The 12,634-nt window shown below is 33.0% G+C and overlaps 1 protein-coding gene across 2 annotated transcripts in view; it reads right to left on the reverse strand.

The window, feature by feature from the left end:
• adamts3 (ADAM metallopeptidase with thrombospondin type 1 motif, 3) overlaps window positions 1-12,634 on the reverse strand; it is a 304,447-nt gene that overhangs the window by 55,360 nt on the left and 236,453 nt on the right. Inside the window, exons 15-17 of one of the 2 annotated variants that reach the window (XM_039758576.1) lie at window positions 9,789-9,912; window positions 7,251-7,307; window positions 5,273-5,356 (exon numbers count right to left, since the gene is read on the reverse strand). In XM_039758576.1, coding sequence (XP_039614510.1) covers window positions 5,273-5,356; window positions 7,251-7,307; window positions 9,789-9,912 — 265 coding nt within the window. Of the gene's footprint in view, window positions 1-4,384; window positions 4,466-5,272; window positions 5,357-7,250; window positions 7,308-9,788; window positions 9,913-12,634 lie in introns of both variants that reach the window. The other variant, XM_039758577.1, reaches the window with a different exon arrangement.

Genomic DNA, 12,634 nt, shown 5'->3' on the forward strand with positions numbered 1-12,634 from the left:
AGATGCATCAGTACATGTATTTAACACAAACTATAGTTTGTAAGCCACCTATTATTTCTTATTCAACAATATTGTTTGGACAAGATTATCAAAAAACAGAGAAATGTGGCAACTGACTGTAACAACTGTAATATTTCAACAGGTGGCACAATGACATAACAATATGTGTGCAGCCAAGTAATCTCTTATCCATACTTCAGTTCTGCTAAAAAACAATTCAAGTTGGTGTGAAATTAAAGTTACTTTATAATAAACTAAGGGTACAATTAGCAAATACAAACTCCTGAAATGTATGCCTTAAATCCTAGACAGAGAATAACATAATTATAAATAAAAAAGTATAGAAATAAACAAAAATACTGAAAAACCCTAAATTAACAAAAGGTAAAGAAACGTCAAAAGGGAAGAACAGATCTATGCTAACATTATTGGCTTGAGCTTTAAGAGATCTGAAATTGACACACTTTGCGTAGCATTTACAAATTATTTTTGTGGGTGTGTGTTTTTTCACTTTTTCCTTCATTCCAAAGATGTGCATACTGTATAAGGTTACTAAGAATTGACCGTGTATGAGTATGAGACTGTGTGACATCTAGCATGTAAACCTTTTTTGTTTCTTCCTACTACCACTTAATGTATCTATAATGGAAAAAGTAGACTCAGAAGGGTAGAAAAGGCGTCAGAATATGATATGTGAAGAAAAAAAAAATCCTTCAAACTAAAAGAAATGGGAAATGTTAATCTCTTGTAATTTTCAAATCTTCATTTCAAATTAAAGCTATAAATTTTGTTTTTGCAAAAATTTTAGATTTTCACAGTAAAAAAAATGACATTGTGTTTTACATTATACCATTTAAACACGCCTATCCATTTTATTCATTAATTGAATTCCCATAATTTGCACTTGTTTTTTGGTGAACATTTAGGTTGGAAGTAGAAGTAGGACCAGAACACTAGAATGCCACTCACTAGCATCATTCGGAATGTAGTTACAGTACATCTCCCTCAATTTATTTTCATTATTTTTACTAATTTTAAAAAGTAGTACACAATCCCTGACACTACAGACAAGTCACAACAGTGAACATACACTCTCTCAGCCCACATTGTTTTTACGTTCTGCAGGCTGTTTAAAAGCTCCAGTGACATGCAAGAAAATGGAAACGTTAAGCATTCTTTTAATGAGTTTTGTGTTCCAGGTCACTGAATTCAAAACATCTCTTAAAAATGAAAATATGAAATAATAAAAATATGTTGGTACATTCTTAAATAATATGCATTCAAAAATCCATTTTAATCCTGATTTTTCCATTCAGAATTGCAGGGAGATGGAGTCTATCTTGACAACATTAGATGAACAAGCCAACTCTTGATGAATGATACTATACCATGTAGTTAACTAATTTATACTGGGTTACTCTGGACACTTAACTTGACAAAGGAGAATGCGCTGGCCAAGGAAAAACTCACAAGCAAACAGACAATAACTATGTGTGGAAATGAATCCATGTCCCTTGAGCTTTGTGGCTGCACTGTAATTCCATATTGTTCATTTAAATAGTAGAATTAATAAAACAAGAAAAAAAGATCTGCTACATTTGCAGGCCTATTGCCTACATGTCACGAATACAGCCAGGAATCTTGATGTGACTTTATGTGATCGCCTCTTGTTTAATTAACATTTTTCTTTAATAACCCTGTCTTATCTTTTCCTTACACTTACACATTTTGACTCTAAGTTAATTGCTCTGTGCAGGCTCATGTTCTCTTTTGGCTCAAATACTATAACCCCCTTGCCTTTCTATATCTTCCAGAATAAAACTGCATGATGGATGTTTGTCATTTTCTCCACATTACTCACTCTGTTTTGCTCTCCCCATTGATTTAACAAGAAGATGATCATCCTTTGCATTGCTTACAGTAAGGAAACAATAAAAAAAACATAACCTTCTGGCCTTTCCATGGTTTTGATTTTAAATTTTTACAGTCTCTGGTTTCTCTATGCCATTACTCTACTTTGCTTGTCTGTTGACTGTCCCTCGTCTTGTCAAATATGCTAAAACTTGATGATACTTCTCAATTCTGAAAAACTAGAATAAGCCTCCCATGACTATCTGAAGTACACCCAATGTATGGATATTCAGGCACCTAGCTCTGTGATCTTCACCTCAATATCTGCAGCTCTACTGAATAAATCAATTACCAAGCAATTTCTACATATTTTACTTGTAAATTTTCATCCTTCCTTCAGACTAAATATAATACTATACTTCTTGTGCTTAACTTTACTTTCTCTCTACTACTTGTTAATAGTGTTTCTAAACATTCAGATTGTATGCATTATGGTTTAATAATGTAGGCTGCTTTGGATAAAGGTGTCTGCTAAAAAATGCCAATTCCCTACCTTATTTTAAATTAATTTTATAGAAAGTGTAATATTTTGTCATGAAATCTTTAAAATGTTACTGTTTTTAAATGTTTTGAGATGTGGATTAACACTTTGATAGAATAGCTTGATAGGAGATACAATTAAACTATTTATGACTCTATGGCATACATTTTTAAAAAGAACAAAAAAAACAAATACTGTTAAAATAAATTCAAATTCTTTTTCTCATATTGGAGGGTCTGTCCACTTAACCCTAAGACCAAGCACTTCTAAGCTGCTCCATGTCAACTGTGTTCAATGCTTTGATCTGGTGCAAGTGCAGCATTGTCTTGGATTGTGGTTATTTTTATGTACTACTGAAGGTCAGATGAGATCCTAAGCTTTCAGTAGTGCAATCATTCACTCCAGCACAGATACTGAACAAAAATCATCAATAGGCAAAAGAAACATAAAAGTAAAAATGCCACTAAAAACCCACACAGAGATAATGGATAGCTGGAGCCAACAAACAAAAGAATTTAAAAAGTGCGGTGTTAAATCAGATTTTGTTGGGTCAATCAAAATTAATCAAAAATAAGAAAATCTTTTGTTAAAAAAAAAACAAAAAAACTAATGTTGTGGAAAAATGCAGCATCAGTGGTCAGATGATCTCACATAATATTCTGCATTTACACCTAAAACAGCATTTTGTTTATAACGTATTGCTACATAGGATAGGTAGGAGATAAATAAATAAATAAAAAGAACACCTCTCCTAGATATTTTTGTATTTATCTCAGTAATTGGTAGACCAGACAGGACTGAAGCAAAAAAAAAAAAAAATCCAAGAGCCCTGTGCAATAGTGTGTCTAATGCACAGGTTAGGCTGGAGCAGGAGTCTGTGCTGTGTACTGTAGGAGTCACCAAATAACAGAGAAAATACCATGTACTTGACTGAGGTTATAAGGCACGGTACCTCTCAAACTGTTTTTAATTTAAAAAACCAATTAAACCAAGAATTTCAAAAGAAAAAGATGTAGCCTTCATTGTAATAATAAACCTTGATGTCATATGATAACAAATGTGAGTTTTACCTTGAACTGTGTTCTTTGTGGATGCACAAACATTTAATTTCTTCTGCTTGAAATGCTAACTCCTAACATTTGCATCTTTTAAAAATAAGGGTTTCAAACTCTGCCCTCAAAGAGCCATGGTGACTGCATTTTTTAATTATATCCACTCTGAAAATCTCAGGCAAACCCTTTCCTTAATTAGACTACTTGATTTGCTGCATCTATACATACGGCATGGATGCAAAATTATCCCGCAGTGTAATAATTAATCATACACATTATATTATGTAATCATTTTTAACAAAGATTACATTTGACATTTAACCTGCCTGCTTAATATGAACATACAGAGCTTAATACATGGTTTTTAAAAGCCATATACTTTGTGATGAACAAGCAAAGGTGTGCCTCATAATTAATTTTTTGATCCTCTGCAGGACAAATTGACTTGCACCTGCACTTGTTATTCAAAACAAATTATCCTTTTAGAAATAATTTAGGCATAAAGTGCTTGCTTAGCAAGCACACAAATGAGCCGCAATGAAGTCATGTAAACAGAATATTGTGAAGCAGGCTCCTGTCCAAATTTCCATGAGACAGCAAACCATGCCCTTACAGATTTTACCAAAACAAGGAATTCAGTTTAAAAAAAAAAACTGGCTGATTGTAGCCAGCAGGCACTAAAGTCCCTCGAGGTCCAGAGTTTGACACGCCACGGTTAAATGCTAAAGCACAGTAGAAAAAAACTAGGGTTTGCATTAGCTAAGCAGCACATTCCCTCCTTTTTGGGTTACATGCTTCTTTTTTTCTATAGACAATAATACTAAAAGGCTGTGTCTCTGAAGCTGGAATTATCGGCTGCAGTCTTATTTTGCTTGGTGAAATTTTTGCCTTTCAGAACAATTCAAAAATCATTCACTTTCAGTTTTTAGGCACAACTTACCAAGTATGTGAGGGGAGGTTTCATCCTCTTGAATGAACACATGTCTACCACCGGGTGGAATGTCAAACATCTTAAGGTAACCTTTGCACATTTTGATCAGTCATGAAGCAAGGATTTAAAAAACATAATAGTAGTGGTTAGTAGAGCATTGAACACAAATAAACATTGCAGAAGTGGGCATCCTTTTCATTGAAGGCATTTTGGACTAATCATTAACTGGCTTTTAACTGAGTGTATTATCCTAAATGCTAGTTAAACATGCCTGCAAAACAAAACCTAACAATGTAAGCCAGACCAAAGTTTCAAAATGATTTTTTTTTTTTTGCTGTTTTTTGTCTTTTAATTCTGGTTATTAAGCCTATTTCATCATATCATAAAACCATACATTTTTCTTGTTTTTAAGAAAACACAGTTTTAGAGATTTATTGTTTCTTAACTGTTGAAAGTGACTATAATCACCTTCACACATTTTCTCCAATTTATCTTCTCCACCTGACTATTACCTTGTTAATGGCTCCCTGCCCTGGGATGATTCCAGCCCTGTGACCCTTAAATGGGTTAAGCTGATTTGTGAACATGTTAGGTTACGTTGTTATTCTACAACAATTAAGAATTTCTGCAAATAATTATAAATCCGACTATGTAGTTCATTATTGCAAACTTCTCTTTTATTTAACCTCATTAAGAACTAATACCAAATAAGTGTACTGTATAACAAACAATATGCTCAAACTGCAATGTTGTCTGAAATGGAGCATGATGAAGTTCTAAGAAATACATTTTGAAACTTCAGCTCGGTAACTACAGTTAGAAATGCAATTTATATACAACAAAATGGCCTTCATTACACACAGGATGTCCCTTCTTCTGCAAATCGTTTTAACTTACCAAGGGTATTTTTGGATTCCTTTGTTTCAGAGAGATAAACATTTCGCGCTCTTTTGGGTAATGAAAATGCTCCTCTCGTCTTCCCTTAAATAAAATGTTTTTAATTAGTCAAAGATAATGAATTTGCCCCCATTGACCTCTACAGACTATAAAACTATAAAATATTATATAATATGTAATATTCACACTACTTTCATGTATTTCTTTCATTAGGTAATCTGATTAAGTAAGCAGAGCAGATAACAGAAAACTATTATAGAAAAGAGATATGTCCCATTCACAAAATAATGCAGATTTCCATATTGCAATGGTGGAAACTAATGAATTACATTTACTTTTGCTACTGTACTTAATTAGACTGTATTAGGAATTGTACTTTTTAAAGTATTTTTAAATGCAAATGCTTTTTACTCTTTACAAAGTGTATTTATTTAATAATAATTCAACTTCATTACATTTTTAAAATGGGTCATTACTAAAAACATTTGATTGCTTATGTGCCAAATATTAAATTTACAATGAAGAATCAAAATATAACTGCAAGCAAATATTTTTCGGGGTTGAAAGTCATCAAGATACTGGTGTGCAAAGTGTTAAACGGTACTAAATGACTTAAATGGCCGTGCCGTTCTCTCTAGCATGTATCATTGCGTTGGTCTCAGTATATTGCTTTATAAAGATGCAGTGTGTTTGTCAATGGCTGTTTAAGTCCTATAGTCCCTGCCTTAAATCTCATGTGATAAGACTTTATATTTTCTACATGAGGAGATTATCGGTGCCATGGCTGATATGGTGGATAGCTCTTGGTATACAGGCAGCACTCTTTATAAAGTACAGACCGGACACCACTGGCCAGACTTAGTAAAGCCATTCAGCTGCAAGGACATAAAACCAAGCAGCTTCATTATGCGGTGAAAACTCTGTTTTCCAAAAACCATGGAGTTACATGTATACATGCAACTTTCTCAAACTTATGAAAAATTAAATATGTTGATTTTTTTAAACTAGCAGGGTATATATAATGATACAGTATAAATAATAAAAATCATACTTTTTGGTATTTGAAAGATACTGCAGTAAAATTCTGATACTCAAACTAAGGCAAATTGACAGGTGCAGAAACAAAGGGTGCAACTGTACTTATGGAAAAAGATGACAGTGCCCATTATTGTTTTTAAAAATAAGGTGGTTTAGTGCACGTATGGTACAGTAAAAGAGTTGAAAATGATTTACGTTCCTCTATAGAGCACCAATATTTAGTGATTCTAGCTATTGATTAAATCAAAAACTGTAGCACAGTACCTCACTGAATGCACTCTTTGGTAAAAAAAAAAAAATAAATTCAAATAAATTAACATGTTAAAATTTTATTTAGTGGAAGGCTTCTGTCCTCGGTCAACTGACTATGTGGGAAAGAGGAAGATGTCTGTCCTTATTGAATACACTAAATTGAAAAAACAGTAATTTGGCTTTTAAAATACCATTAAAAGAGTTTTTTTTTTAAAATAAAATATAACCCAAGTCTCATAATTTTCAAAAAAGTAATTAATGCATATTTTTATATCTACAAAGTATTGAAGAGTTTAAAACATTTCTGTATGAGTATTCTCAACATTAAGTGTATCTCAAACTATATTAATTGCATATTTTTGTTATTATTGTTCTATCCATTGAAACATATATATTTAGTTAATCTTACACCTAAATATTTTGCTATCTTTAAAAACTAGTCTCATATGTTTGCTGAGATATTTTCCATCTTAAATTGTATTTGTATTTGCCACATCACAAAAATTACCATCTGCAAAGGTCAATGTATGAATGCTTTCTGTAATTGAATTCAATGTAAAGATCTAAATCCGGTCTTTTATCATTTGGAAATCTACATCTAATTTGTGAATGGGACTCATTAGAAAAGGTCAATGAAAGCAAATAACATTATTAAAAAAGGGAAGGTCAGTTAGCACTGGATACTTGCAGGTTTTATTTTCCAGAAACTGGGTTTCTTTATGCCATCTCTTGCTTATTTGTTTTCCTGTTAAGAAAGTGTTATGCATTTTATATTTCAATTAAAAACAATGGTGAAGAATGCAGATTTTAAGGGAGAGTTATGTAGAATTTCTTTTAATAGACAAAAGTAATTATTTAAAGCAGCATATAAATTCTGACAAGCAGAGGAAGAACATTATGCTATAAAATGTTTGTATAAACATTTTATCACTTTATGATAAAACTGAATATTAAATAATCAATTACTCATTAATTCCATTTCAATATTTTGTTACATGATTTTATGCTAAATAAATAACCTGAAAAGCAGACTAAATTAGGAAATAAAATACAAAAATATGTTCAGTCCTGGGCGGCGCGGTGGCAGCGCTGCTGCCTCGCAGTTAGGAGACCCGGGTTCACTTCCCAGGTCCTCCCTGCGTGGAGTTTGCATGTTCTCCCGGTGTCTGTGTGAGTTTCCTCCGGGCACTCCGGTTTCCTCCCACAATCCAAAGACATGCAGGTTAGGTGGATTGGCGATTCTAAATTGGCCCTAGTGTGTGGTGGGTGTGTTTGTGTGTGTCCTGCGGTGGGTTGGCACCCTGCCCAGGATTGGTTCCTGCCTTGTGCCCTGTGTTGGCTGGGATTGGCTCCAGCAGACCCCCGTGACCCTGTATTCGGATTCAGCGGGTTAGAAAATGGATGGATGGATGTTCAATCCTGCATTTAATATTCTCAACATGCTTTACAGAAAATGCTTTTACAAATATTTTCAGTATAAACATTGTCTATGAAATTATGACTCTTGATTACAAAAAATCAGAAATTAAGGTTATCAAATTGTAAGAGGCCATATGGAGGGAAAGCACAGGTGTAGTTTTGGGTGAAGTGCTGTAGAGAAAGTGTTTTTTGGATTGCTGACATGATTATATAAGATATCCTTAATCCAACCATAAGGAAGATATTTTTGTGTTTATATGTTCAATCACGTGAACACTAAGAGTGTTTCACAGGCTATGCTGAAGGTAAACATGGGGAAAGTCTTTAGGTGTTATATAGACACTAACCACACATCTGCTTCAGTCTCTACAATGGAGGAGAGTCTGCTTGAAGATGTCTGACATCACTTCTGCGTTCATGTCACAAGCCCCACCCCTTCTGGTTCCACGGGTATTTAAACAGACAGCTCATTGGACGTTGGTGTTTATTATTTCTTCTAAGAAGGATTGAGTTGTCTACCAGAGAAACTATATTTAAATTTGTTACACTGAATAAACCCCATAACTGTAAGTCAAGTACAGATTCACAGGCTAATTCCTCTGTATAAGTGAATTTCTCATTGTATCTAATTGCTTTGTGTATCTCCCAACATTTAAGAAAAACTCATCTTTATATTTATTGTATAGTGTTTAAGAAGCAAATACATCATGGAATGCTCTAAAACAATTTTTATTCTTTGTGAACATTTTAAAAATATTTCATTACTTTAATTTCAAAATGGCTGATACATTTGTACATAGGTGAATATTAAAAGTCTAGCTGTGCTACACATCGAAGCCTCGCTGAAAGCTAAGTAATTAATGTACACCTCAACTTTTATTGATACATGGTTTGTCCATTTCATCTGGTATAATAATATAGACTTGATACTTTTCACTTGTGGTAGCCTTTTCCACTTTTGATAGGTCTGCCTGTTTTTGTTGCTTCCTCTCAAACTAAACTGACAACTCTTATAGTCTAAGCATTTTTGCTAGGAAAATGCGGTGCTGGTTGCTACCACATTGACCTAGTTTGACAACTCTAGCCTAGTCATGCTGAGGCATTGGTTTCTAGTTGTGTACTTCGATTTACCATTATTTTCAATATTTCATTGCCAATCATGAAGTTATCAATCATTAGCGTTAAGGATTTAATCATATAATAGTAAGCAAACAGTTTTTAATTTAAACGCTTCTAGAACCACTTTTTCTTGCCCTCCTTCTCTCACTCTTTAGTACATCTCATATTCTGTTCTCTGTCTTTATCTAGTGGCAAAAATACAGAACACAACACCCTGCTAACTGGATGGACATACAAATAAACACACACATACACACACACACACACAGACACTTGTCTTTATATTATGGTGGAAAAAATGATTAAGAGAGTAATTGATTATTTGTTATATTGAACAGCCATAACTCTCAAAAGAATTACAATCATTATAATTGATGTACTTTATCATTCAATACTTTTAATACAAAAACTAGTAATGCATTTTTAATGACTGGAATCTTAGAAAATGAATATACTGTTAATAATGGTCTGTGTTCCAAATACAATACTAGAAGCATTTAAGGATATGCCTTAAAAATACATTCACATTTGAAGAAATAGTCTAGTAGAAATGTTTATGGAATTCACCAAATACAAAAAGGGATCTATACACTTAAGTATACAGTCATCCCATAAAACAGACTTGATAATATTAGAATTTTCATAAGCCAAAACATTTTGCTTTAAATTCAGAAAAAAACAACCCTACCAGGTTTCTTAGGTGTTCTCGTGAAGGTCCCTTTCACTGTTCTACAATGGGAGTTATCGCCTCCACAGACCCCACATTTATCTTCAACTTTACTGGACCCAATTTCTTTGTCACAGCCTACTTTCTGTGGAACAAAGGTAGAATAATATCACATACTGCATTAAAAAGGATGAATTTGGTACACAAGCAATAAATGTCAGATTGCTTTACAAAAAATAAGGCTAAAATCTTTCCAAGCTATTCAAAACACCAACATTCACATTTGATAATTATCAATGATTGTGTCAGTACTAATATTTGAAGCAATGTAATCATCAATAAATTAAGAACATTTTAATTTGAGAAAAGCAATTTGTCGTCTGCATCGAAAAAAGTAATACACAAGCTTTAGTACAGTGATCTAATTTTAAAAAAAAAAACTACTTGGTCAGAACATTCCTAATCCAGCACGGTTAGAAAAAGGTCAAACATATTGCTTTCATATTTTACATATAGCACTATTAATGAAGTACTGTTTGTGGGTGAATTCTGTACCATATTCAGTCTGACTGTACAGTACAAAGAATGAACAGCTGATAAATCTTTATTGTCATGATATCAACTGTAAAATATATCAAAACTTTTTCTTTTGCATTTTGTGCTACATAATGTAAGAAAATAAGTTTCATCATCCAAATGTTTAATGTTAAATTAGGTGAAAACTGTGGGGACACTAATGATCAAGTTAACCAGAATCTGATAACAATGAGACATTTGGTGTAGTGGTGCACAAAATGACAAGAGAGAGACAGACTTTCTTCCGATTAAAGTAGTTGATCTTGAACAGAGATCGACAGATAGTGGTCTCTTCTTATTGTAAATATTCCTTAAAAAGGAACACTGAAAAGCTGGTAGGAGACTGAAAACATGATCATTAAAGAATTACAATTTCAGTCTCAAATTTTCCCACGTTACCGTGTGTGATTTTCACTTGTGTTGACCCATCCAAAGTTACTGAACCAATGACCATATTTTATATTTTTATCTAGCTAGTAACATAAACATGTGCCAGCCTTTGAAAATCTCAATTAAACATGTAAAACACTTTAAATCTATATTTACCTACCTGTAGACTATTTAAATCACAGAACAAAAGGAAGGAAAGAATTGCATAGGGCCATGGTCTATTCATCACAGAGAAGAAGCCTTAAAAATAATAAGCAATACTAGAAACCACATTATGTTTTGCCCCAAACACTAATCCACTGTGTGATCATTGTCATGAGAGTAACCATTCTACTATGTTCAAAGTGACCAAAATACATGGATAATAAGAAAGGAGGTGCCTAAAAGGTTTAGGTGTTATATGTCTATTTTTCCTAGTTCTAAGATGGATATCTTTAACCAGCTTTAGCCAGCTCTGCTCATTGCTAGATGATTTCTAGACTAAATAATGGAGTCTGAAGCCCCAAGAGGCAGAAGGAATAGGCTACACTCACAATAATAACTCTTAAAGTAAAAGCTTCTGATCATGCCATAGTGGCTGCTGACAGTGCATTTATGCACTTTCCATCATGAAAACAAAAGAACACAGAAATAAATGGAGGATCCTTACTGGATCCTTACATGTTTTTATTTTGTCTGAAATGTGTTGTAATTATGTTCAAAAAGGGATATATAATAAAAAGTATGTATGGATCACAAAAAATGTTTACAATTATGCTCATCAAAAGAGGTAAAGGCAATGATATGCAGCTTGCTAGTAACAGTTTTCAAAGCACATTTTGCTTACAGAGACTTTGTTCTTGACTTTATCTTGCAAAGCACAGTTGTGAAAGCTAAATTACAAAGTTCTAGTTTCAACAGTCATCAATTGCAATTGTAAAATGTAGAAACAATTGTGGTTTCTGGTATTGCTTTATAGAATTGGGAAATAAACCAATGCTAGTCTCTTTGTTCAAGTGTTACTTGTCACAGTCATTATAATTTGATGTACTGTATCTATAGCTCTACCCATTGATCCATTTTCTGTACCCATTTCGTTTACTTCATGTTTGCAGAGCTATCCCATGTGGTTTTTGATACAAAGCATACAACAATCATCAGGTGGTACATTACTACATCACATTTTCTCTTTGTAAGCATTTGTCTATTGCTGTGCCCCTCATATTCAGTTTCAACCACTTTCACAAATCAATGGGTCAGCCTTGCAAATTGTTTAATTAACTAGTCTTTCTTCCTTTATTTTACATTCAGATAATGGAAAATTGATATTTACATTGAGAAAGAAATAAAGATTTTTTTTTATTTTTTGCTAATAGCTTCAAATACTTTATTTTACCACTAGCTGAAATTAATTTTTATTTTATTTAATTTAATTTGGACAGACAGACCTCTTAAAGATTTTCTTTTTTTTGTGGTTTTATTACATCTGTGTTAATTTCCCACTTGATCAGTACTCCTTGTGAAAGCCTGCTGGAAAGAGGCAAAAAAGCTTTTTGAGTACCTATCATAAAAAAGCTGCAAGATGTCTCTTTCACCTTACTAGTTCAACTTTTTGCTCTCAAAGCCATGTTTTATTAAAAGGGGAAGTTTAGGAATTATTTAATTCATTTAACCCAGGAAATTAAAAATTTGAACCATTTCATCTAATGCTAAAAAATGATTCTGCTGCTTTTCTTTAAATACAAAGCTGGAACAAACATGAGCTTTCCAATTTCTTCACAGTCTAAGACTTCAGAAAAATATGATTTGACAGCATTTTCAATTTCTTTTCTGTATATTTCATTTCCCTCTTACTATTCTTAATACATTTCATCATCTCTTTGACCGTTTTCCTGCTGAAATACTGAAAGAACCTCTCAGGC

Source organism: Polypterus senegalus, chromosome 7, assembly GCF_016835505.1.
Source record: "Polypterus senegalus isolate Bchr_013 chromosome 7, ASM1683550v1, whole genome shotgun sequence".
NCBI classification, from domain to species: Eukaryota; Metazoa; Chordata; class Cladistia; order Polypteriformes; family Polypteridae; genus Polypterus; species Polypterus senegalus.